General features: G+C 53.8%; 1 protein-coding gene across 5 annotated transcripts in view; it reads right to left on the reverse strand.

Moving 5' to 3' along the window:
• Positions 1–6,278: 6,278 nt before the first annotated feature.
• The window catches only part of KLHL17 (kelch like family member 17), a 49,381-nt gene continuing 28,468 nt past the window's right edge, over positions 6,279–27,191 (reverse strand). For all 5 annotated transcript variants that reach the window (XM_075906238.2, XM_075906237.2, XM_075906236.2 and 2 more), the window contains 9 exons: positions 25,738–25,959; positions 19,461–19,577; positions 17,122–17,335; positions 16,769–16,913; positions 15,860–16,027; positions 15,187–15,275; positions 11,762–11,835; positions 10,316–10,497; positions 6,279–9,672 (listed from right to left, as the gene is read on the reverse strand). In XM_075906238.2, coding sequence (XP_075762353.1) covers positions 9,444–9,672; positions 10,316–10,497; positions 11,762–11,835; positions 15,187–15,275; positions 15,860–16,027; positions 16,769–16,913; positions 17,122–17,335; positions 19,461–19,577; positions 25,738–25,959 — 1,440 coding nt within the window. In that variant the 3' untranslated portion in view covers positions 6,279–9,443. The remainder of the gene's footprint in view (positions 9,673–10,315; positions 10,498–11,761; positions 11,836–15,186; positions 15,276–15,859; positions 16,028–16,768; positions 16,914–17,121; positions 17,336–19,460; positions 19,578–25,737; positions 25,960–27,191) is intronic.

A 27,191-nucleotide genomic window follows, 5' to 3' on the forward strand; every position in this document is an offset into this window, starting at 1 on the left:
TGGCTCCACCTCTTCCTCCCGAGGCCTCGCCCCTTCTGGGGCAGCCCTCAGAAATTTGGGAAGTGGCTCTCCTTCACATGTTATTGTCCATCCCTGGTTTAGATGGTGCTTGGACCTGTGGCAAGTGCAGGGGACTGGACTTGACCTCTCAACGTCCCTTCCAGTTCTATTTTTTTATGATTCTGTGTGAGAACCTTAGTTATTTATGTACACACAAGCATAAACTTCAAACCAGTTATACAAATACACACGGTGCTTTAAAAGGGGCCAACTTCACAAAGCTCAAAGTCTTTAGGAGCCAAATCAGCAGGAAGTAAGAATTTGAAGAGAGAAAAGCAGGTGATAATTGGGGACTGTTTAAAAACATTTACTTAGATGGCCAAAAGACACAGGCAGGAAAAAATTTAGACTGTAAGCTCTTTGGGGCAGGAACTGTCTTTAAGAAAACAAACTGGTTTAGAGGGAAAGTGAAAGCAACTACAAAAAACAAACAAAAATAACTTCTCAGTATATAATAAATGGGGAAAAGGGTAAGATGACTCTACATTAGAAGCTAGGAAGCATCCAAAGACAAGGAGAAATCTTTAGCTAGCAGAGAAAAAGATACTAAGGAGGTTTTGAAAGTATACTAAGAACAAAAGGAGTCCTAATAGGAGTATTGGTCTATAGCTGAATGAAAATGGTAGCTTTGACAACAGCAGTACAGAAAAATTCAATAAATATTTCTGTTCTATGGTTAGAAAAAAGCCAAGATGATGACTTTTTCCATTTCAATAGTAACTAAAGAGAATGTTAAACAGTAGCTGTCAAAACTTTCAAATTTTGATATTTTTCGAATCAGCAGCCTTAGTAACTTGCATCCAAGAGTTTTAAAAGAGTTGGCCCAGAAGCTCTCTGGCCCATGAATGTTGCTTTTCAGTATGTTTCAGAATGCTGGGCATGCTCCAGAGAAGTAAGAGAAAGCTAATGTGCTTATATTTAAAAAGGGTACATGAGATAATTTGTGTAATTGTAGGGCTGCTAGCCTGACATTGCTTCCAGGCAAGATAATGGAACAGCAGATATGAAAATTGATTAATGAAGACTTAAAGGAGGGTAATATATTTAATGCTGATCAACATGGGTTTATGGAAAACAGATCTTGTCAGACTAACGTGGACTTTTTGGAGGAGATTACTAGTTTGGTTGACAAAGATCATAGTGTTAATGTAATAGATTTCTGTAAAGCATCGGACTTGGTCCTAGAAAAGCGGCAAGGAGTTCTGTGGCACCTTATAGACTCCTCGCCGCTTTTGCAGATTCAGACTAACACAGCTACCCCTCTGATACTTGACTTGGTCCTAGGAATGTTAAACATCATGTAACAGGATAATGGTGTAACCCAGAGGTGGGCAATAAAATTGTGATGGTTCACCAGGATTAGCCCCTGGTGGGCCGTTGCTGCTGTATTTACCTGCACCTCCACAGTTACGAGCGATCACAGCTTCCATTGGAGCTGTGCCTCACACCCACAGAGGTACAGGTAAATATGGCAGCGTGTGGGCCCATCAGGGGCTAACCCTGGCAGACCAGATTTGGCCCGTGGTCTGGTATTTGCCCACCCTTGGTGTGCATTGTGAAAATCTCAGAGCCTGCAGCAAAACCTCCCTGGGAGTGGAGACACCAGCCCCTGCCACAGCGAAGCCTCCCCCCCATAGGTCAGCCCTTGCCCACTCAGCTGCCGGGGAGGTGGCTGAGTGTAACCAAGACCATCAACCAATAAGCTGAACGGTTACTCGGTTATACACTAAGATCCCTACTTGGCCCAGCATGGTATTTTAATTTAAAAACGAGAAAAACAAAATTAACGTGGCCCTCATGACATGGATTCAAAGCTGGCAAACTGATTGATCTCAAAATGTAATTGTCAGCCTCAAAAAAAATTATCCCTATGATACCCTACCAGATACACACTGGCTCAGCGAGGATTCCCCATTTACAGAGTATGGGAGAGTGGGAAGGGGACAGGTCTCTGGTACAGAGCGATCTGGATCACATGATGCAAGCAAACAATGGGGGCAAGCAAACAATATGCATTGTAATTGCTCCTAAAAGTACAACCTTACATATGGATATAAGAATGTAGGATGTATGTGCAGGATGGGGACTCTCTCCTGGGATGCCATGACTCTGAAAAGGACTAGAAGCCATGGTGGTTAATTAGCTGAACACAAGCTCCCAGGTAGATGCTGTGACCCAAACAGCTGACGTGATAGGTGGATGTATAAAGTGGGCAGTATTGAGCATCTCCCTGTGTTTGCCACAGTTGCTGGAATGCTGTGTCCAGTTCTAGTGTCCACTTCATATAAAGGTGGCTGAAAAGTCAAAGAGGAGCCACTATAATTAGGGTTGCCAGATGGTTTAACCAAAAATACCGAACACTCTCCCCCCAAAAAATTCTGTTGAGGGGAAAAAAAGGAGACCAAAGTTGTTGATCAAAAAAAAAAAAAGACCCTGACAGCAGTTAAGCAAAAAAAAAAAAAAAAAAAAAAAAAAAAATCAGCATGGCCCCTTTAAGAAGAGACTTTTTCGCTTGTGGCTATTTTGTTTTTTCTGTTATAGCCACAAGACAAGCCTCTGCAGAACCAGGTAAGCGGGGGGAGGGGACCCGGTGGGGGGAATGGGGGCTGGGCCCAGGTGCTGAGTGTGTCGTAGGGTTGCAAGGTGTCTGGTATTTTTGCCTCCTGGCAGGGGGAAAAAACAGAAAATACCGGACATTTTAGGTGTCCGTATTTTCTGAATTTTTTTACCAGACACCTGGCAACCCTAACTATAATTGGCAAACTTGCTGAGTATGGAAAGACTCAGGCTATGTCTAGACTGCAGGCTTCTTTCGGAAGAAGCTTTTCCAGAAGCGATCTTCTGAAAAAACTTCTTCCGAAAGAGAGCGTCTACACAGCAAAAGTGCATCGAAAAAGTGATGTGCTTTTTCAAAAGATAGCGTCCACACTGAATGGATGCTATCTCGCATTTAAGCTGTGATTACTATGGATGGAGTGGCCACCAGGGCACTTATGCTTTTTCCTCTTTCCTCTTCTTTCAAAAGAACTCCACCTTCCCCATCCACACACGCCTTTTTCCAAAAGAGCTCTTTCAGAAAAAGGCATCTTCCTCATAGAAAGAGATTTACCAATGTCAGAAAAAAACCCTTTGTTCTTTCGATTTTTTTTTTGAAAGAATGCAATTGCAGTGTGGATGTAATGAGTTTTTTTCAGAAAAACGGCCATTTTTCTGAAAAAAACTCTGCAGTGTAGACATACACTCAGGGAGCGCAAAGTGTTCAGTTTAACAAGAGAAAAAAACTGCCATTTGTAGATGCCTGCAAGGGGACAGAAATTTACTGGGTTCTGCAGCCTAGCAGAGAGAGATCTCGTGAGAGCCAACAGCTGGAAGTTGCAGCAGGACAGGTTTAGATGGAAGAGAAATCTGATTGATCACTGTGAGGGTAATTAACCAGTCAAACAACGTACCAAGGCTTGCTGTGGCATCTCCATCATTGGCATTTCTAAAATCCAGCACTGCCCTAGTTCAGGCAGGAAGTAATGGAATGCCACCTTATGGGCTGGGCTAGGCAGGTGGTCAGACTACATGCTGGCATTCCTCCCTTCTGGTTTTGTAATAGCTAAATCATATGTATTTAAGTTGGTACCATTGTCCTGCTATTCCAGCGCAACCCTACAATAACAAACCGCGGAATGTGCAGCCCAGCCCTCTGGGGACATCCTGTACTAAATCCCCTTGGTTTTTGGCAGGGGAGGTCCTGCAGCTGTAATGTGTGCCTAGCAGTTTCCCTCATATAATAAACCAGTGTGCAAGCATCACATGGAAGGGAACAAAAATTGTGGTGCCAGTTGTAGTCTTTCAGGCTGTGCCACTATTCTTACCATCAGACTGCATCTACACTTGCGCTTGCTTTACAAAACTTTGGTCGTTCCCGGGTGCTTTGTCATTCACTAGGGGAAGGGCTAAGTTTTGCAGCAGCAAGTGTATATGTGAACACTGCTTTTTGGGAGGAGCACTCTCTTGCTGACAAAATGAAACCCGTTCATTGGGGGGTGGAAGTATTTTTTTAACTATACCTTTAGTAAAAGGACTGTTCTTAAAGGATATTGCTAATGGAAGAATACTAGACCTACCATTCAGCATTCCCTGTAAGCTGTGCGCTTGTGTGGCCTCTCAGGAGAGACTCAAATACCACCCAGCTGATTAGCAGAGTGTCCACAGCTAGGTTTTGTGTTTCTGCTGGTGGTGCACATTTCATGTGCCTTGGTGCGCACAAAAAATATTCTGTACTTGGATGGAAAAAATCTGCACATGGATGGAAAAGATTAGGGGGAACATTGCTACCATACTTTCTGTAGAGTCTGTATAGTCCCAGGGACACCTGAAACTGCAGCCAGTGTGTGACTGGCTTAATACAGTGAACCTGTTGAAGCCTGCACTGAATGGGCGCCTGCAATGGGATTGCTGTGGAACATGGCAAAGTTTGTAGGACGACAGTGGCCCCCTCCCCCCACAACTGCTTGCTCCACTCCCAGTAACAGGAGAGGCTGCACGGGGGGGGGGGGGGGGGGAGCAGAGGGCTCTGTACTTTGGAAAGCTTTATGCAACTGGCACTTATTTATAGAAACCTGAGAGGGGGTGAGGGCCAGGGCAGCAATGCAGAGCAGGTGGAGGCCCTCAGAGAGCGAATACCATCGCGCACTCCAGTATTACCAGGGTTTGGGGTTGGGGCCCTTGTTGCAGGGCACAGGAGTGTGTGAAAGTGGCAAGAGGAGAAAGATTCCTCCTCTTCAGCCCTTGCTGGGGGCAGTAACACCTCTCAGCTCTCCCTCCCTCCCCCCCCCCCCGCCCACCTTGTCTTTCCCCTTCCCAGCATTTCCCTCAGGCTGCCGTGACTCTAAGGGCAGGTCTGATCTGTCGCAGCTTCCCATGCTGCAGAGCTGAGCCAACCCACCCCTCCTGCCTCTAATCAAGCCCCCTGAGACATTCCTAGGTGAAACAGAATATTTCTCTGTCTGCTTCTCATTTCCACCCCGGGGCAACGGCTGTCAGCAACTCTGAGGCTCGGGATCTGCAGGGCGGCTCGTGCCAGCGCAGCATTCAGACGTGGAGAGGCGTAAATTGGTGGCTGGTGTCGGATGAGAGCCCCTCGACTTTGCACTACTCTGTCCTTCTGGTGTTTTCTGCACTCAGACAGATGCTCGTTTCGATTCTCAGTTTAAGACCGTGGTGGGCAGTTTAAGGCAGGTGTTGTGGCACCCTCTCCTAGGGCCCGGGAAAGGGCCACTTTTAGACAATTACATCACAACAAAGTCATGCTAAGCCGCCATCGTAAGAAGCCCACGAGCAGCCACTCGCTGAAGCTGGAGGCATTGGCAACAAGGGGTCTTTGGCCAGCCAAACTGCTCCTGTGACCTCTGTATACCCAAGCACAAATACCATGAGGGCAGTCCCGCACAAGGCCCTTGGATCATGTGACTTCTATGCAAACATACACTGGGCAGAAAGGGTGGGAGGGGAAGGAGGGATAGATCATGTTCTAGCTCAGAGGTCCCCAACATGGCGCCTGCGGGTGCCATGGCGCCTAGGGGGACATTTATGTACGCCCGCCAAATGCTTGGGGCTGGTCCCGCCCCGGGCGTGTGGCGCATGCGCGGCACTGGCCCCAGGCGCATGTATGGCTGCATATGTATGGCTCTGGAGGGCCATATATGGCATGTATGGCTCTGTGCATATATGGCTCTGGAGGGCGCCGGCCACGCGGCACGTGGGGGTGTGGCATATGCGTGGCCCCACCCCAGGCGCGCGAGTGTCCCCACCCTCTGGCGCCCAGCGGGTGAACAGCCCCGCCCCCTGGCACCTGGCAGCTCCAAATGGTTGGGGACCACTGTTCTACCTTATGCAGAGGTCAGCTCATTGGGCAGATACAGGCCTTGGGGTGGCATCTGCATTGGTGAGTCCAGGGCACTGGGCAGTCGTGGCTATAGACTCCCCATTGGCAGCCATCTGCAGCGGTAGTAGCCGCCATACTAGGCTTTGTTCATGTTGCAGCTTGTGGAAGGGACAGAGGTGGCATGTTCTAAGCAGAGGCCCAAGCAATTCTTGAATTCTAGCCCAGCTCCTCCAAAACTGGGTAACTTGCTTCCTTGCCTCAGTTCCCCCCATTAGCAAAACCTAGCTGGGAATAGCTCACCTGCCTAAAGCAAGAGGAAGGGGGAGAATTAAATGGCTCAGGATCCAGTATTCAAGAAAACGTCTTTATTTTACACATTGGCTTGTATTGCTTGTTTCCCCCACTCCCCCATGTAGTGCAAAATTGAGAAAACAAACAAACAGAGACTTCTGCACAAATAAATCAGAACTGACATAAATAAAACTGACAGTTGGACGGAGGGTGAAATCACATTCCTGTCTCAGCTGAGTCAAGCATATCCCTCCGCCAGGCTGGGACTAGAGAATCCCCTTCCCCACCCAACCTCGCGGCGGGCTCCAGTGGGGCAACAGGATATGCTCCCTGGGTGACGCATGGCAACACACACAGCAGCCCAGCCTTGTGCCACACAGACCGCAGCCTGCTGTTCAACTGCGCTGCCCTGTCAGAAATACCTCCCCTGGGCTGCTGTCTTCTTAACAATTCCACGTGTTAGTCAGGGATCAGGACATAAAACGGCGGGAGAAACAGTTGACAGCTCCCCTATCCGTTCGAAGCTCTCACGCGCTCTCACACACGCGCCTCCCCGCCCCCCCACGCACATTTCCAGTCCTGAATGGTCTCTTTTGCCAGCGAAGTGCGGCTGTGGGTCCTGTCGCCCCCTGCAGGCTGCTTTTTCAACCACGGCCTTAGAGCCGGGGTCCCCCTCCATGTCTAGCAACAACGCTACCAGGGCTGAACTGCATCACAACTGGGGTCGACGGACTGCAGCCTCCCCCACACGTGACACCGGTTTCCCCCCCCCCCAGCCAATCCTCTCAGCTCCCAGCCCCCCTTACGCAGATGAGAACAGTACTTAGCACCAGAGTCGCCCTCATGCTAAAGTGATACTAGCACCAGCTGGAAGGGCTGCGGCCATCGCCCTCAAACCGTCAGCTACCGTTTTAACCAAGGTTCAGTTCCCTTCTTCAGCAATGCCATCCTGGCCCCTCCACTGCCCATCCTCTGGCGCTAGCTTGTTCCCTCCCATAGGTGGGGAAGGGACTGGCCTATGGTGCCCTCACACCCTCTGCCCCACTCACGAGTCACAGCTGACACCTCAGGACTTCTGCCACGTCATCGCAGCTGGCTTCTCAAACAGCCATGGAGCTCGAGGTTTGGCTCTTGGACTCTCTAGGATTCTCTTCTGCCTCCTTGGAAGATCCTAGTGTCAGCTGGGTTCTTGAGGGTGTTGGCTGACATGAGCTAGCTTGCACCTGGGATCCTGCTTATGTGGACAGCCAGAAGGGAATAAGAGGTGCGTGCACACAAGACTGCACCACTTCTTTAGGAGAGACAGTGTCCTGTGTGACTTAGGTCAACGCTATTGGCTGTGCTATGTCATGGCCACTGGTTTGGATTAACTAACAGGGAGCACCAGCTATGTACAGGACTATGGCAGCCGCTGAACTGCGGCTGGCTGCTGCGGGGGCTGGGCAAAAGGGAAAGGAATGAAAAGATGGAGAGATTCAAAATCTGCTTTAAAAGTCTAAAAATCTATTTCAGCCTGAAAAGCCCCACCCGTGTCTTTGGGTCGAGGGTGGGGAGCACAGACAGTGACTGGGGGTGCTCAGCTTCAGGCTCCGGGGCTGGGCTGCTTAACATGCACAGCGCCCGGCCCGGGGGGAAAACTGGCCCCTTCTAAAGTGTCTCTACAGGGGCACCCAAAAATCTCCAGTCACTTTTGGAAATGGAAGCTAGTGAGCATTTTCATACGTGGAATCTAAAGGATGGGAAGATGAGGAGGAGAAAGAATCAAGGGAAGAAAAAACAGTCACAGAACAGCCTCCCAGTGCTAATGAGGTATCAGTGGTTTAGCCATTTCTACACACCCTGGGGCACCCCTGTGAACCCATCTGCATGCAAACCATGCACAGAACACAGCATATGCAGTCAAACACGTCTTAAGCCACCCTCTAGGAGGTTTCATGATAGAAGTGGGGCTATATGGCCAGCCCTATGCATTACAGTACAGGATGATTCAACCGTTAGAGTGGAAGTTTAAGACAGGAAGCTGCTAATATATTGCCTCTCTCTCTCACACACACATACTCACACACACTTCTAGGCCATAGGCATTGTCTTATAGATCATTTAAAAATGCATCTGGCTCCTTCCTCTCATCCCCTCCCATGTCAGAGAGAACAGAATAGGGGTGGGAAACACCAGAATAATTAAAAAAAATAAAGTTAAGAATTAAAATGAAAAGATTAGCATAATAAATACAACGGACAGAAACATGAAATAAATAACACAGTACGATCCTTCAGCCCTGTGCCACCTGCCAGTTCGTGCGGTTACAGGGAACCAAGGCCCGGGTACAAGCCTAGAGCCTTTTTTGTGGCCAGGGAAGCAGAGTGTAGGCTGGAGCGTTCCCAGCCGCCGGGTTACCACAATGACAGACACATGGGCAGGGGGCAGCAGCACAGTCCATCGTAACAGTGGGACGGCGACCGCACCCAAGCAGGTGAACCGGCTGGGGAACTTGCGTAGTGATGGCAAAATCAGGACCGACAACGAGTGAGCCGGGGTCAGCCGAGGATGGAAATGCCGGAGGATATGGATGCTCCGCACAGTTTTGTGGCCATCTCCTCACCACGTCCCCCGGGCTGTGGTTTTTAAGGCATCGACCAGACACCAGTGAGAGCCATGAGATGGCCTTGGAGTCATTCCCAGTGCACTGGAGGCTCAGGACGGAGAGTTTGGCTAAGGTAGCATTCCGAGGAGCGGTTGTACATTCAGCCGTTTCCTGGTGAAGCACCATGTGTGTCAGTCACCATGCCCCCAGTGCTCCCATCTGCCAGGATCCTCCCTCGCGTGGCTGTCCAGTGTGCAGCACGTGTTGGGTCATGGTAAATCCTAAAAGCAGCAATGGTTTCAACTGGGCAGGACCGGCCCCAAAAGTCAGTTGAATCGTGGGCAGGTTTGTGGATGGAGTTGGGAGCTCCCCCGCTGCACACGCTGGCAGAGGGGACTCTCGAATGGAAAGTGCCATTCCTACCCTCAGCACGCTGATCTGAAGAGTGCAGCAAGAGAGGGCGAGCCCGCGAGGGGCCCATGGAATTGCTGTGGTCTAAGGGGCCGGAGGCAGCAGCTAGGAACCCTCCCTCCCGTCTACAGAGACTGGCTGCTAAAGGGGTCAGGCCGGGCTGGCCTCGCGCGCCTCCATGCGCTGCTGCCCCCTGGAGGTAAGGTACGCCTGGATTCTTTGTCAAAGGCTCGTCGAGGACACGGAGAGGGTGGGCGAGGAGGGGGGTGGGAAGTTGAGCAGTTCCAGCACTGCCACCCCTACGCTGCTCCGCCGCGTGAACATGCACGAGGCCGCCACCCACTTGTTGGTGCGGGGGTTGTACTTCTCGATGGAGTTGAGGCTGGAGCTCCCGTCGTTCCCGCCCACCGCGTACAGCCACCCATCCATGGCCACCAGATCATGGGTGCTCCTGCAAGCAACAGCACAGAGAACTGCGTTAATGAGTCAGGCTTTGGAGGACGCCCAGCAGATCCCTGACCAGCAGTGGGAGGGGGCTCGGCCCTCTGAAAGGCAGGCTGGAATTGGGTGCCCAAAGAGGAGTGCACCAAAATTAGCAGAGCCTTTTGGCCTAAGTGATTTGCCCGGGGTCATAGTAAGTCAGTGGCAGAGTCGAAAATAGAACCCAGGAATCCTGGTTCCCAGTCCCTTGCTCTAGCTACAGTTTGACATTATTTGCATCATTTGAAGGTGATTCTTCTGCCTGCTAAAGGAAATGCCAGACACCATGAGCTTCCTGTATTAGGGATTGGCTAGCAGTAAATCAGGAAACACTCATGTCCAGTAGGATTGTTAGGGCTGTAAAGCCTCTGCACCCTACCCGTACCAGCAGCCTATGCAGTGCATGCAACAGGCACTGCTGAGAGTGCAGCTATGACATGTGAGCAAGGACATGGACGTCCTTGACCTTCCAGAACAGAGGTTACCAGCTGCAGTGACAGCAGGCCAGCCTGCTCAGCCAGTCAAGCCAGGCATGGTAGGTGATGGTTCTCTTGTCCCCTGGTCTCCCCCCAGTGAGATGGGAGCTGAGGGATAGGATGGGGGAGGATCCCTACCTCCGAATGTTCATGGGTGCCACGCTCTCCCAGGTGTTGGTTTTCGGGTTGTAACGCTCTACCGAGTTAAGGCAGCTGGTCCCGTCGTTGCCACCAGCCACGTATAGCAAGCCTTCCAGCACGGCCACACCTGCGCTGCTCCGGCGACTCAGCATGTTGGCAATTGGGGTCCACGTGTTGATCTTGGAGGAAAGGGGACACGTGCCCGTGAAAACACGTCTGGGTTAGCGATCGATACTGTGGGTAACTGCCCTCCCGCCCCAGCCATTCAACAGCGACAGCACAGTGCTGCTCTCTCGGCGCTGCTCTCCATTCGCTGCTCTTGAACACAACGGCCCTGCACGAGGAAGGAAAGCTGGAACGCTGACAGACCAACCTCCACGTTCCCGGAGCGGGCACCAATGAGTCTGCAGCTAAGGCAAGTTAGGATGACCCGGGAGCAAATCCAAGCTAGAGGTTCCACCTTGGTTGCAGTGGGTTAAATTAGTTGACAGCCTGTGATTATCAGATAAAGGGCAGAGATGATGGGAGAGGCTTCCACAGCCCTGTGGAAAGCGGCTTTGAGGGACCACAAAGCCCTCCCCCTAGAGATGGCGGGAAGGGAGTTCTGCAGATGCTTTTCTACCCTGCTCTGTTTGGCCCCACTGCGACTAGATCCAGCAATCACACTTGGTTCACCAGTGCTAATACAAATATCTCTTTCACCCCCACCTCGCATAAGAAACTGACAAACGTGATCAGCCCCAGGCTGTGCTCAGCGGTTAAAGGCCCCCCTTCTTTCCTAAAGCATCCAACACACAGCTGCTTTCAAAATAAGAAAAAGAAAAGTTTAAAATAAACAAACACCAAAGGAGAAATCACACCTCTACAGAGACCTCTGCTGGCAAGTTCAGGTAACTGCAGCTGTTGACAATGGTTCCCTTGACTCCCGTCTGGAGCCCTGCAAATCCGCAGATATCCGCATCTGCGGATGTCCCTGGCTCATTTTTGTGGTTGCAGGTGCAGATACAAATTTTGTATCTAGAACCCTGCAAATCTGTGGAAATCAGCTTTATGTCTGCAGGTATCCGCATCTGTGGGTGTGAATGTGAATATCTGCAGCTCAATTTTGTTGGGTATGAATGCAAACACAGATACACATTTTGTTTCTGAGTGTGGCTCTACTCTGGGTCCCTGAGATGTGGCTCAACTGCCTATTTTTTCCAGGATAGAGCCCCAGAGTGGCCATGCAGGGAGTAGCTGTGTTTATTTCTACAGCTGTGTCGGGGACTTTCAACTTCCCCCTTCCTCAGAGAGGATCTCACGCTCGGTTAGGTTCTGTAGAGTTTTAGAGCCATTTCTGTAGCACCCTTTGGTGTTTTTCCTTGTTAACTTTCTGTAGGGCTTCGCCACAGGGCTCTTTTGGGAAAGGGAAGGAAAGCGTTAGCTGCACTCTCTTGCGTTTACCTGCGGCTCGTACTTCTCCACCGTGGCTAAATGGGACGAGCTGTCATATCCCCCGACGGCGTACAGATTGCCATCTGTAAAAAACAGCCAGGCACAGAGTCAGCCACAGAGCCCCCAGCAAGGGCCATGTTCTCTAGTGGGATGGATCCCCGGCCTTACGGGCCACAGGTCTGGGAAGCCAGCAAGGCCAAGTAGCGGCCTAGCAGCAGATAGGCAAACCTACACCAAGCAGCAAGAGCCTCCGGGGAGGATGTGCTCATGGAGCGGGTTATGCAGCTTCCCCCACCAGCCTCCGCCAACCGGGGTTCACATCTGGCACGGGGAATCGTTAAATATTCATCGGGTCATTGCTGTGCAGCGAGGGCTCCGTGCCGAGCGAGCAGCCTGGGGAGCTTGCTCGCCGGCAGCCACTCCGACCTCCTCATTACTGGCCATGTGAGCGCTCCCCACCGCCGCAATTAAGCTTTATTTTTAGCTGGCGAGGCAGCGGCAGCCTCTCTCTAGTGCAGCGCCAGCCAGCGAGCACACCACGGGGGTAGAAGGAGCGAGTGAGTGCGAAGGAACCACTGAGTCAGCACGGAGCAGCGAAATTGGAGACAGCGGGGCGGGGGAGGGGGACTTAATGTCCATGCAGCACAGAGCCCAGCACAGCAAGGAGCTATGCCTGCGGCCAGGACCATTGGCAGCATTGACGCGCAGCATGGCAGATGTGCTGGGCCAATTAGAGACCAGCTTGTGCCTGTCTGTGTATCATTGCCCCCTGTACAGCGGTGCGCTCTGCTGATCTACAGCACAGGTGCAGTGCAGAATAACCCCTAGCTCTTCTATAGATCATCCACCCCTAGCTCTCAAAGCACTTTACAAAGGAGGGCAGTATGGATTATCCCCATTTCCCAGAGGGGAGAAACTGAGGCACAGAGCAATGACGTGACCTGCTCCAGGGCACCCAGCAGGCCAATGACAGAGCTGGGAATAAGGCTCGGCTTTCCCAAACTCAGGCCAGTGCTCCATCCTCTAGCCTACTGGTTCGCAAACTTATTTGATCATGCCCCCTTCTTTGTGTCTGTCGTAGTTTACACCCCAGCGTCCCTCCCCGGCACAATCTATACGGCAGTTTCAGCTTCTATGGTTTTCATTTGTGAGTCACCCTTTGTTTGTTTGTTTGTTTGTTTTTCCGGTGCACAAATGAACCAATGATCCATTGTAACAATAGCACAGGCAAGACTGGCACTGTAGTCAGTGCTTCCAATTCAATGGGTAACAAACGCTTTAACGTCTAGATGGTAATCACTTTGTAGACTGCTAAGCTTAATGGAAACCTGTCAAAATTCCCAGCACCAGTCTCGAGTCAACTGCACAGCACCCTCTGGGGAGCTGTCGTGTCTGGAGGACCCAGCTTTGCTAGTTATTCATTGCTGTGAGTAAAACGGGCAGAACGTTCCGGCCCCCCCCAGCTTCTGGCGCAATGCCTCTCCCCAGGGGATCCAACGTCCCAGTTTGAGAACCTCTGCCCTAGACCAGTGTTTCTCAATGACCAGGCTGTGGCCTGGTGCTGATCTGTGGGATTTCTCTGACACGGTCTTATTTTATACCAGAGATCGGCTTGCTGCCTCCTTAAACTGAGTTACATTGGTCTAGGTCACTCGGCCTTCCCACTGACAGCTTCCCGTATGGAGTGGTCCACTAAGGAAGCGAGGGGAATCAGCACACCCCAGCCTCTTCAGCCTGGATGCTCTCCGTCTGATTGTGGCAAAGAGGTGGAGCAATCACAGTAGCGGCGCTGTGAGCTGTAACAGAGACACTGTCCTCTTTGAACTGGGCCATGACCCACACCTCCTCCAGCACGAGTCTTTGGACAGAGGCCAGACGGCTCAGGCAGTGCTGCTCTGGGCTGGAGGTGAAGCAAGGGGGAAATGGGGTCAGAGTGCAAATCGGAACCGGGCTGTATCCTTGGCGGTGGCAGGTTCTCTGGGTGACCCGGGGAAGTCATTTCCCCCCATCCTGCAGTACCTCAGTTTCCTCATCCATAAAGCCGTGATTATGAGGCGTGTCTGCTTTTGCAAAGCACTCAGCTCTACGCCAGGCACGTGCAAGATGTTGCTATGTTTGACCTAGTGCAAAAGGCCCCGATCCATTATAAGGATCAAGGTGTATGCACAGGGAGAATTTGAATCTAAAGTTATATATGGTATCAGACTGCTATTGCTAGGTCATTTTGGCCATTGAGAGCCGGCTGCATCCAGACAAGGATTATTATGAATGTGCTTTTCATTAGATTAACACTGCGCCCGCCCCTCATAGGGTCATCAGGTCGCCGAGAACTTCACTGCTCTAGAAAAATCAGCTTTTTCCTAGGCTGCAGGGATAGTTTTTGACAACAGCCTTCCAAGCACAGACAGTGACAGTCTTTGCACTAAATGTTATTTTAAAGAGAACAATGCTAATGGCATTCGGTTGGGCCGTGCCATTGCATAGCCCCCTACTCCAAACACACGCACCTTCCTGCCTCTGGTCATGGGCTGACAGAGAAGCACAGCCCCTAGACTCCGAAGTTCCCAATATCTGGTGTCCCACCTTGAGGCCAGCCCCCGAAGGTGGACACGGAGAGATGGACTGACTTGGATCAAAGTGGAGCAACGCTTGCTCAGATCTGTAACCTGTTACCATTATTAGAATAGCACCAACCGAGCAGCCCCGACCAAGAAAACTGTGTTAGGGGAATACGTGCAGTAAGAGACAGTCCCTGCCGTACACTCTCTGGTCTATTTAGCCTATAAGCCTGTGGTTCTCAACTGGTAGTCCACAGGAACATTGTCCAAAGTCACCCGGCGTGAGCAGGTGCCGCCATTAGGCTGTTTTAAGCCGTGTTCACAAGCACACAGCGCGTCATCCATAGCATCACTTAGGACGCCACTGCGTTGTGTTGCCAGTAACTTCCGTCTGAGGCTCTGGGCGTCAGTGTAGCTGCCGCCGTCATGCTGAGCGGTTGCTGTGTCATTGGTCCTGTGCTACATGTGCTGGAGGTGGTCCACGAAAATTTTTTGATTGGCCTGGTGGTCCGTGGACTGAAACGAGTTGAGAACCACTGCTATAAGCCAATGAAATGACTTGTCTCTGGAAGAGCTGGGGACTGAATTCCTTCCGCCCCAGTCTGGCAGCAGTGCATTAACTCCACCCTCCTTCCTGTACATGCAGCAGGGCTGCAAACCTGCTCCATGCTGTGCCCGGCAGGCAGTGCCCTTTGGCTCCTGCCGAGCCATCAGCGTGGGTCTCACATGGCCGAAGCACGGTGCCCTGTCACAGATGGCACTCAGAGAATGGGGCTACGGCTGATAGGAAGTAACACACAGGTCTAGCCAGAGGAAGGGACAAGAGGGGACAGAGCCTGGGAGAGCCAGGCCGATTCCACCGCGCAGGTGCCCTACCTAGCGTTGCCACCCGGACATATCGCCTCCTGGTGCTCATGGCGGCAATCGAGGTCCAGGTGCCAGTCAGGGGGTCGTACCTTTCAGCGCTGCGGCAGGCAGAGACACAGGAAACAGCAATGGGTCCCCATGAAAACCCACCGATGCTGCAGCCCCCTCAGCAGAGGCGCCGGAGTGAGGCCAAGCGCTGCCGCGGATCAGAAACCAGCTCTGGGATGGGAGCCAGAGGGTAGGAACAAAGGGCCATTTCTCCATCCCATCACGGGGTTAAGATCAGGGTCCTCCCAGGGGCGGGGCCAGGACCAGCGGGGCTCGTGTCTCTACCAGCAATGGAGAGGGGCATGCGTAGTGGACACGCGACGGGCTTGTCCAGACTGGATGAGGCTGCACAGGACTTCTGGGGGACCCAGGGTGTCAGATGAGCAAGCAGATGGTGTTCAGGTCAGTCTTTCCTGGAGGGCCAGGGCACTAAGATGGGGTCAGGGTTAGAGACACCCACGCAGGACTCTACTGTGAACAAAGAGGGGATCCCGGCCCAGTGACCCTGCAGGCCGTGGGTCCTTTGGGCTGCTGCTGAGTTGTCAGGCCTCAGGGAGGGCTGGGCTAGGGATGACCTGCCCCCGGAGCAGTTCTTGGTGACAGCCGCGGCGTGTCACTAAGGAAATCCCCCTACCTGTTCAGACAGGAGGCCCCGTCATATCCCCCTGCTGCATAGAGAAGCCCATGAAGCGCCGCCACCCCCAGACAGCTGCGTCTGGTGCCCATGGACACTTCCGGCTGCCAGGAGTTGGTAACTGGGTCGTAGGACTCCACCGTGGCCAGGTCGGAGGTCCCGTCGTACCTGGGGCAGGTGGGGGGGGAGAGCATTGGGAGGCTGGGGAACCCGACTGGCATCTGAAGAGCAAGGCTGGGAGCCTGAATTCCACTGGAGCCCTAGGGCAGTGCCCGGTCCAGACCTGGGCAGCGCGCCCCTCCCTCGCCCAGCGCCTGCCCGCAATGAGGCCCGTGCAGAGCACCAGCAAGGCCTTGCGTTTCTGGCGGGCTCGCGCCCTGCGTTCCCCCCTCCACTCACCGGCCCTTCTCACGCACCCCCCTCCCCGCAGGGACGACGCAGACCCGGGGGGCTCCCAGCTGCCTGGTGGAGCCTGTGAATTCACGGGCCAGGGGCCTGGGTCGCAGCTGATCCATGCGCTGAACACGCCAAGGAGTCGGTCGACTGCGCCCAGGGGGAGGAATGCAGCCACAGGCGAGAGCAGCCTCTGTCCCCGCCGCTAACAGTGCCAGTTAGCAGCCAGAGCGCCACCGCCCAGAGACCAGCAAACTCACTGCACTGAGCAGCTGGGTGCAGTGGAGTGTCTGGGTTTGAACCAGCGACGTATCCCCCTTCCCAATTCCCTGGGCCAGCCAACCCCCCGACACCCAAGTGGGGGCAGAAACGCCCCCTTGGCCCAACCTTTGTTCTCGGACCAAAATCCACAGGGGCAGCCCCCTAGTGCCAATGTTCCCCTCTCTGCCCAGCTCCGGGGCCGCCGCGAGCAGCACTGGCGTTCTCCAAGGCCACGTGCCCTGCTCCCCTCCTTACCCGCCCACGGCGTACAGCTTGTTTCCGATGGCAGCGACGCCCACCCGGGCCCTCCGGGTCGACATGGAGGCCACCATGTGCCACCGATCCGTCCGCGTGTCGTAGGCTTCACAGTCTCCATGGATGGCAAACAGGCTCCCCCCACCTGCAGGAGGGGCCACAAGCAGAGCGAGTGACGGACTGGCGGCCTGAGCCTTGAGCAGGCATCGGGCAAGGGGCAGCCCTAGACATACCCCTACCTGCCCTCCAGCTCTGCAGGCCCCGCCTGCAGCCCCTTCCTCAAGGGTGGGACAGATGCGTCATCCCCTTCCCCAGGCACCGTATTCAGCCCCCCCGGCCTGGCTGTCACTTACCCACGGCGAAGAGCACGGTGCTGGCCCCCTCGCAGCGCCGGGGACGGGTCCGGCTGTTGCTGAGCACCCCTCTCTGCTCCGGCATGAGGTGGTACTTGAGGGCCTCGATCAGCAGATCCTTGCACTCCGAGTGGTGCCGAACCAGCAGCTCCGTGTCCACGTTGCTCATCAGGAAGTCCCGGCTCAGCAGGGGCAGCCGGACACACTTCATGAGCTGCAGGGAGGAACGAGGGTGGGGGGAGGGAAAGCGCTGAGGGGGTGGAACAGAGATGCTTTGGGGAAAGAGTAGAGAGGGCTGCTCCCATCCCCCCTCTTCCTTACCAGCCACTTGGGACCCTGACTGGATAGGATCCCCCCTCCTGCCACCTCTTCTTCTTCCCAAGCAAAGGATGGGCAGGCTGCCCCCGACGGTATCCCTGGCATTAACTCTGCCGTCACCACCTCCGCAGAGCCCAGGAGCGATACCTCCCACTGGCCTGGACACAGCATGAGACCCACGGCTGCCCCATTGGCTGCTCTCCATTGGCTCCCACATCCTAGTCCTCGTGCCAGCCCAGCTGGCTCAGCGACAGATCAGCTCAGTTCTGCCTTTGCATTAGCCACGGCCCTCTCTGCTAGGCGCTGGGGCACGGACAGAGCCTTCCTCCTAGCCAGCTGTGCTCTTTGCTCCCCTCTGGCTCTCTGCCGTATGCTTGGGATTGCTAGAGAGGCTGCAGATGTAGGGGAGTCAAGTGCACAAGACTGTATGGGGACTGCAGAGTGCAGCCAGGGCCTTAGTCCGGTAGACTCGCCACGTCCCTTCACAAACTAGACATCCCTTCCTACACCATGGCCTGCTGCACTGTCTAGCCCTGGCTCGCTTGCCTGCAGGGACTATTAAAAGCAGCAGCCCAAGTGCCATACAGACAACTGAGGCTGCAGGAGAGTCTCCCACTCATGTGCCTGACAATTGCCCCGCAGAGACCTCTGTACAACCCAACCAGCACCCCCCACCGCCAATGCCAGCCCTGCATCTTGGGACGCGTATAGTCCTAGCTGCCTATCACTTCCCAGCATTCTCTGCAGGCTCCCAGCTAGTTCTTTGCAGGCCTGGTAGCAAAGCTCCCAGAACAAATGGAAAGGTAGCAGGGGTCCCTACAGATGCATCTTTCTCTAGGCTGATTAACGGGTGCAAAGCAACAGGTATCCACAAGAGGGCATGCAAGACTCGTGCAGAGCTTGTAGCTCCAACCTAGGGCAAGGCTAGGAAAGGATCCCTGTGGGAAAAGGTTCTGTTATTCCTGTTACTGGTTTGTTTAGGATGGCGACAGGTCTGTGGTTCATTTGCTCCTACTCACAGAAGCAGAGAACAGAGCAAAAATGAAAGGAAACGCCTGCTCCAGTCACAGACTTGCCAACCTTGGCTTTTAAGAGCAATCCTGAAAACCTAGCGCTAGAGAGCGGAGGCTACAAGGAAGACCGCTCAGGCTCCCAACATCTCTGCTCCCCCATGGAAGCCCCAGCATTCTAGGCCCAGCTCTGCCACAGATTCCTCATGTGACTTTGGGCATGTCACTGCCCCTCCGTGCCTCAGTTTACCCAACTGTAAAAGTGGCGGGGGGGGGGGAGGTCCATAACTCCAGCTTATCATAGTGCAGGGAATTTCATGGGGCCATGTTTGGAGTTTTCAAGAGATCCCTTGATGCGGGACAGGAACAAAACAATTACCAAGTATGGTCACTTTTCTCTGACTATGGAGGAAGATGGCCTATGAGACTAAGGAGCCCTGCGATCTAATCCAGGCTCTGTGGCAGATTCCCTATGTGACCTGGAGCAGTCACTCAGCCTACTCTGTGCCTCAGCTTCCCCTCTCTGAGATGGGGACAGCACGTCCCAATCTCCCAAGGGTGTTCGGGAGGATACCATCTGTGAGATGCTGGGGAAGCTGGGATACAGACTTTCATAGGGTACCTGAGGATCCTAGCAGCACAAGCCTCTGTTTGCAGCAGGCACAAAGCAGGCCCCAATGTGTCACAGGGAGCCAGGTGAAACTCCCTGGGGAGCCCAACTTCCTTTCAGTAAAGTTTCTGTCAGCCCAGAGGACTTCCCAATGGCACCACGCTGGGAAACTAACTCATCTCAGTCGCGCCAGTGACACGCCATTGGGGGGACAGCAGAATTTGACCTTGTGGCTGTTGGACTTTTCCCCACGTGAGACAACTTTCCTTTGGTCCTCCCCAGCCTGTCGGATCACACAGCCTTCAGGGAGAGGGAATTAGAGACTGCCAGAGTGGGGGTTCCAGGAGCTGGTGAAAAACCCCTTCCCGGGATGATCTGTGTTCCCAGGCCAGTTTGCCTACCCTGGGGACGTGCTGCCTCCTGCTGTCCACATCATGTTTGACCCAGCTCAGCACGGCCCGGTACACCTCTTCCTCCGAGGGCACGTTGAGGCTGTCGCTAGAAATGAGGTCCAGCACCTGCAGAGGCAAGAGGCAAGGCCAGCTCAGCTGTCGCCCAGGAGGGAGGTTGGCAGGGAACAAACACACACTCACGAATGCATCCCGGAACCAGCTGAGATGCACAGACCCTTACCACGCCTCCATAGCCTGTGGGCAGAGCAAGGCGGGTGTATGGGTACTGAAATGGAGATGCAGCAAGAGCAGAGAGTCAGGACTCCCGGGTTTCCTTCTTGGCTCGGCCACTAAACCACTGCATGACCTTGACCTAGCCTGCATCTCAGTTTTCACATCTGTAAAATGGGGAGAACGAGGCCATCCTGCCTCCCAGCTGAACCCTCCCTCCCATTAGTTAGAGCTCGCACATGCAGTGATGGCTGGCAGGCAATGGACAAGTGGCAGGGCCTGGTTCCCTGCTGCCCTACGCTGGTGCAAAGTTACCCCGATTTATGCTGTGTGAGGTGAGACGAGCCCCACAAGTTGTAACTAGCCCCTGCCCTGGGGATCTGCTGCGGTGGGGCCAGGACATGCAGAAGGCAGGGAACACGCTGGCAGGGTCCCAGCCAGGGTCGGGAAGGAAGGTGATCTGCTGGGATTTCCTCGGAGGTGGATTTTGCTGCAGAGGCGCGGAGGGTTCAGAGCGAGAGGAGAGCTCCGTGGGGAGGTAAATAACCCCGCAAAGCAAAGGAGGAGACTGCACAGGCTGCTCAGCATGCCCTGGAGGGGCATTTCTGGGCCTTCCCAACAGCAGACTGTCTGTGCTTGGGGAAGGGGGGAGGGGGCGGGGAGATGCCTTTGAGGCTCGCTGGAGCAGTTGCTAGGAGATCAGTGTGGCCGAAGAAGGGGAGCGATGCCCCTGTTCTGAAGCCCGGGGCAGGTTTTCCCCATCTCCAAGCTCCTCAGTTTCCCCCTTGCCTGGCAGGAGACCCTACTCCTTCCACTGCCCTGACCAGGCCTCACAGAGGACATGCTGCTTGACCAGCCAAACCACCCCACTCAGCAGGGTCCCTGGCCTTGAGTCCTCAGCGCACCTGGGGCTCCTCGCCAGGCCAGTGTCCCCTGCTTTACCAGCCCCCAGCTGCATCTGTTCCCTACGAATCATCCCCTCTGCCGCCCATCCCTCTCGGGCCCTGCTCCTGCTCCTGCCAGCCCCTCAGTTATAAGAGCAAAAGAACGGCAGTACAGGGGCAGACCAAAGGTCCACCTAGCCCAGTATCCTGTCTGCCAACAGTGGCCAACACCAGGTGCCCCATAGAGGGTGGACCGAAGACAATGATCAAGTGATTTGTCTCCTGCCATCCTTCTCCAGCCTCTGACTAACAGAGGCCAGGGACACCATTTTATCCCCTGGCTAATAGCCTTTTATGGACCTAACCTCTATGAAATGATCTAGCTTCTCTTTAAACTCTGTTATAGTCCTAGCCTTCACAGCCTCCTCTGGCAAGGAGTTCCACAGGCTGACTACACGCTGTGTGAAGAAGAACTTTCGCTTATTAGTTTTAAACCTGCTACCCATTAATTTCATTTGGTGTCCTCTAGTCCTTATATTATGGGAACTAATGAATAACTTTTCTTTATTCACCTTCTTCACACCACTCATGATTTTATAGACCTCTATCATATCCCCCCTCAGTCTCCTCTTTTCCAAACTGAAAAGTCCCAGTCACTTTAGCCTCTCCTCATATGGGACCCGTTCCAAACCCCTACTCATTTTAGTTGCCCTTTTCTGAACCCTTTCCAAGTCCAAAATTTCTTTTTTTGATGAGGAGACCACATCTGTACACAGTACTCAAGATGTGGGCGTACCATAGTTTTATACAGGGGCAGTAAGATATTCTGTGTGGGTATGTCTACACTACCACCCTAGTTCGAACTAGGGTGGTTAATGTAGGCATTCGAAGTTGCAAATGAAGCGCAGGATTTAAATATCCCAGGCTTCATTTGCATCTTGCCGGGCGCCGCTATTTTTAAATCCCCGTTAGTGCAGACTCCGTGCCCGCGGCTACACGCGGCCCGGAGTAGGTAGTTCGAATTAGGCTTTCTAATTCGAACTACCGGTACACCTTGTTCCACGAGGAGTAACGGTAGTTCGAATTAGCCTAATTCAAACTACCTACTCCGTGCCGCGTGTAGCCGCAGGCACGGAGCCCGCACTAACGGGGATTTAAAATGCAGGCTAGATGCAAATGAAGCCCGGGACATTTAAATCCCGGGCTTCATTTGCAACTTCGAATGCCTACATTAGCCACCCTAGTTCGAACTACGGTGGTAGTATAGACAGATCCTGTCTTATTTTCTATCCCTTTCTTAATAATTCCTAACATTCTATTTGCCTTTTTGACCATCGCAGCACACTGTGTGGACGTTTTCCGAGAACTATCCACGATGACTCCAAGATCTCTTTCCTGATTTATCGTAGCCAAATTAGCCCCCATCATACTATATGTAGAGTTGGGGTAATTTTTTTTTTATGCACTGTGGGTGCCTTGTACAGGCGTGTTCCCTGGTCTGGCACTCCAGACAACAGGGCTGAAGAGGCAGGAGCAGATCAGCTATGGGATCAGGGAAAAGAGAACTGGGGGACTCAGCATGTCCCCTGGAGGAGAAGGGCCTTCCCCCATCAGGTACCTTGTAACCCTTTCTCCAGACTATGAGGTGGAGGGGTAGGGGTGTAAGGGCAGGGCTGCATTTCCACATCCAGGGATCCCATCTCTCTGGGATGGGCAGGGGGCACTGGTGGAGTCGTTGCTCATGGCTCCATTCCCCCACTGTACACAGAGGGAGGCAGTGTGTGATCCTATGGGGCATCCCTGCAGCAAGGCCAGGCTGGACAGCAGCGATGAGATGTGCAGTGGCATCCGAGTCACTGCAGACATGTTCCGAGGCGTCCCCCTTGGAACCCACATGGGCCCTTGGCATGGCTCGAGCTGGCGGGTATGGCTGATGCAGGCTGAGTCCAGTGCCAGCAAAGAGTTGCCCTGGCTCTATGAATGGGCAATGCCCGGCTACAGACCCCTGAAGGCGGGAGACAGCAGATACACACAGAATGGCTCAGTCCCCAGCCTCAGCCCACAGAGAGCATGCTACGGAGCAGGGTCCCACCCGGTGCTTTGCTCCCCCACAGGGCTCAGCTACCACGGGGACTTTCAGGGCTGGGGATGGGGGCGTGATCTCCATGCAGATTTAACCCTTAGAGGAGTTTGCCTTCTGGAAGGGGTTCACTGAGAAATTGGTATTAGGTGCCACCAACCCGTTGCTACAACGACTGGTGGGCAAAGAGCAGGGCCCAGGGGGAGCTAGGAACAGCCACCCTACAAGACACTAGGCCAAGCAGAACCCCCTGCCTCAGGGCCAGAGACGTCCCAACAGCTTGCTGAACTGCCTGGTAGCTTGAATCCAAAGTGGCTCCTCTCTCTCATGTTGGCCTTCCCTCCCCCCACCGCTGTTCCCTTCCTTCCTATGGCCCCCCGCCCCGCGTGTTCCCAGCTGGTTCCCCGCTATCCTATGGGCCTTCCCCCACCCTCACCATGTTCCCAGCTGGTTCCCCTCCCTCCTGAGGGCCTTGCCTCCCTGCACTGAGTTCCCAGCTGGTTCCCCTCCATCCTATGGGCATTCCCCGACCTCCACCATGTGCCCAGCCACTTTCCCTCCCTCCTGAGGGTCTGGCCTCCCCCAACCGTGTTCCCAGCCAGTTCCCCTCCCTCCTGAGGGCCTTGCCTCCCCACACCGTGTTCCCAGCCATGAGAGGAGAGCGCAGGTGTGGCCAGAGCTTCCCTCCTTCCCCCTCCCACCCCCCCAGCAGCAGCGACTGCTGGTTCTGACGAGCCTCAGTGAGCTCAGACAAATGCGCCAGCCGCACCCTTCAGTGTGTCACAGGAGGGACCCAGTGGCCCCAGCTGCTCTGGGCACGGTGGCCAAGACGACCTGGCTTCACCTGCCAGGGAAGATGGGCTGGAGCAGTGGGAGTACAGCCCTGGCTGCTCCCAGCACACAGCGTGCCTGCCAGGGGAGGGCACGTGGGTGTGCACACACCTGCAATCCACACCATGAGTGAGAACTGCTGCTGGGAGGAGTCGGGGCACGGCCTGTCACCCCTCCACAAAGACTGCCATGCTGGCTACCTGCCCTGAGATGCAGCAGTAACGGCTTATAGGCCGGTTCATCAGTGGCCACACCGCTTTATTCTGGGCTTGTATTTCCACAGGGCAGGAGGGACCTGCGGGGGAAACGGTGGCACCCGTGTTAAGCCTTGCGTTGTATCCCACTTTCCTCCATATTCCTGGGGGCCACCACCACCACTTCCTGGCAGTGCCTCCACCTCCCCCAAGAGATAGGGTTGCCAGACGGTTTAACCAAAAATACCAACACCACCCCCCACAAAAAAAAAACCACTGGGAAAAAAATTCAGTTGAAAAAAAAAAAGGGGGGAAACAGCAGTTATTAAGAAAAAAAAAAATCAGCATGGCCCCTTTAAGAAGAGGCTTTTTTTGCCCGTGGCCATCTTGTTTTTCTGTTCCAGCCACAAGACAAGTCCCTGCGGAACCAGACAAGCGGGGGTGGGGAGGCATCTGGTGGCCTGGTGAGGGTCCGGGGGCTGAGCCCAGTTGCTGAGTGTGTCTTAGGGTTGCAAGGTGTCTGGTATTTTCACCTCCGGGCAGGGAAAAAAACCCAGAAAATACTAGACACTTTAGGTGCCCGGTATTTTCTGAATTTTTTTTACCGGACAAGAGGTGAAAATACCGGACGGTCCGGATCAACACCAGACACCTGGCAACCCTACCGAGAGATGGAGCATGGGCACAGACCCTGGGAGTGTCTGCCCTGCTCTCTGTGCCTGCTCCTTCCCAGCAGTGGCTTCTAGGATTCTTGGAGACACTTGTCATGTCATCGTCTTCCTCACCCTTCCCCCTGAGAACAGCTCTACATTCGCTTAGGGCCCAGTCCTGCTTGCTGGCCTCTGGGGGCATCAGAGGCACTCGGGCCATGCTAGGCTGATGCCTAGCTGAAGTAACACAAACCAGCCCCGCTTCACATCCATCCCCACCTATATCCACGCCCTAGCTTCTCACACACACACCTCCTGCCAGCAACCACATCTCTCCTGCCCCCCAGCACCTGGCTGAACCTGTTCCACAGTGAGCAGCTCTGTGAGGGATAGGGGCTGAAACAGAGGGTGGGTGTGTGGTGGGGGACTGAGATGCATGACCTAGTCCCCATGTTCTAGCTAGAGGAGTGAAGACATCATGGCAAAGCAGAGGTGACCTACTAGTGCTAGAGGACACAGTGGAATGCTGCAGCTTGCATGAAGCACCATTCAGTTATTTGCAGCCTGAGAAGAAAATCAGTGGGAGCAGTGCCATGGAGCAGGCCACAGGCACAGGAATTAGGGGTGTGGGGGGGTGCTGAGCACCCCCAGTTTTTGTGCAGGTCCTACTTGCCACCCCATACCCAGGGTCCTGATGCTGCCTTCCCAGTGCCCAGGGCTCCACTCCTGGCCCTGCACCTGCTGTCCCAGCTGCAGCACACTGAGCTCTGTTCCCGGCCCCACACACAGGGCCCCGACTGCCACAGGATGTGCCCCTGGGGCTCCGTTCCTGGCCCCACACATGGGTCCCTGGCTTCCTCCAGCCTCACACCTGAGGCTCTGCACACGGGGACCCAGCTGCCACTGGGGCTCTGTTCACAGCCCTGAACTTGGAGCCCATACATTGGGTTGCAGCCGCCATCGGCCTGTGTGACGTAGTGGGGGGTACATTGCTGGTTGCTATGCTGGGCAGTGGGTTGTGAGTGACCTCCACTGGCTGCTGTCTGCAGCACGGCCCAACCGGGCAGGGTAGGAGTCATTATGCAAGGGGGCTTCGAACCTGTCTGACAAGTTCTTCCCCAGGGAGCGGAACAATGAGAAGGAGGGGAGTGGAGCCCTGGCTGGGGGGCAGGGCTGGAAGTGAGTTAGTTAGTTTCTGTCTGGGAGCATGGAGGAGACAGCCTAGGGAAAGGGGCTGGAATTTAGGGGCCCAGTCTCCACCATCTCAAGGGGGGCTGAGGCATCCTAGGCCTGCCCTGGAACCAGATGACATCTGTGCTGTGCTGTATCCTGGGGAAAGCCGGATTTCAGCACCCCCACTGTAAAAAGTGTTCCAGTGCTACTGGTGCAGGCAAGAGGCCCCGGACGGGCTCTTACCTGCTTGAGTGGCAGCAGCATGAACTCCTCCGTCTTGGACACCTCCACGAAGTGCTGGAGGACGTACTTGTGGGCGGACTTGAGCAGGTCGCTGCAGGAGTGCGTGTCGGCGAAGCCCCGGATGCCCAGGCAGTTGGAGGGGTCCAGCTGGCTCAGCAGGAACTTGCAGCAGGCGTCCCTCACGCCGTTGAGCTGGAGGAGGCTGGCGGCTGGAAGCAGCGTCTGCAGGCAGACAGGGAAGTGCTGGGGGAGCCACTTGCTGCTTGCATCACTGCTTCCTCCAGAGACAGCCCCATCATCCCCCTCATCTCCCTCCAAACAGCCAGCTAGGCTTTCCCCATAGAGACAAGGCCAGCTGTCAAGAGAGGCCCTAGCCAAAGTTCCCTCTAATCTTTCTCATCCATATGCATATTTTTTCCATCCAGGTATCCATGTGCAGAATAAATTTTTATGTGCACCAACACATCTGCAAATGTGCACCACCAGTAATTACACAAAACCTATGGGCGCTCTGCCGATCATCTGTGACATTTGAATTTCTCCTGAGTGGCTGCACAAGCGCACAGCTTGCAGGGAACTCTGGCCCTTGCCTAGGACAATGTTTCTCAACCAGTGGTACGAGTACCCTCAGGGGTACTCGAGAGAAATCGGGGGGGGGGGGGGGGGAGGGTTACGTCAACACAACTGAAATTTGGTGAAAACTGAATTTTTGTTTTAAGTTTGATAGCATTTTATTATTTTTGTACTTTTTACACCCAAAAATTTCATCGCCCGCCCAGCTATGATTAAGTTGTTTGAACAAATGTGTTGCAACGATAGAAAAAAAATTGTAAGTACTCCCAGTACCTACAGTTTTCAGACCCACAAACTTTTTTTTTTTTTTTTTTTGGAAAAGGGGTACTTTATAAAAAAAGGTTGAGAAACATTGGCCTAGGAGAGCACCAACACAGAGGGTCTGTCTACACTGCCACCCTAGTTCGAACTAGGGTGGCTAATGTAGGCATTCGAAGTTGCAAATGAAGCCCTGGATTTAAATATCCCGGGCTTCATTTGCATCTTACTGGGCGCCGCCATTTTTAAATCCCCCTTAGTGCGGACTCCGTGTCCGCGGCTATACGCGGCACAGAGTAGATAGTTCGAATTTGGCTCTCTAATTCAAATTACCGTTACTCCTCGTGGAGAGCCTAATTCAAACTACCTACTCCATGCCACGTGTAGCCACGGGCACGGAGTCCGCACTAAGGGGGATTTAAAAATGGCGGCGCCCGGTAAGATGCAAATGAAGCCTGGGATATTTAAATCCAGGGCTTCATTTGCAACTTCGAATGCCTACATTAGCCACCCTAGTTCAAACTAGGGTGGCAGTGTAGACAGACCCAGAGTTACTAGTGCCCATCTGAGACCTAGGACGAGAAAGTGCCCAGAGAACAGGCCATGGGCCAAGCACACCCCAA

This window comes from Pelodiscus sinensis, chromosome 24, assembly GCF_052426305.1.
Source record: "Pelodiscus sinensis isolate ZL-2025 chromosome 24, ASM5242630v1, whole genome shotgun sequence".
Classification (NCBI taxonomy): domain Eukaryota; kingdom Metazoa; phylum Chordata; order Testudines; family Trionychidae; genus Pelodiscus; species Pelodiscus sinensis.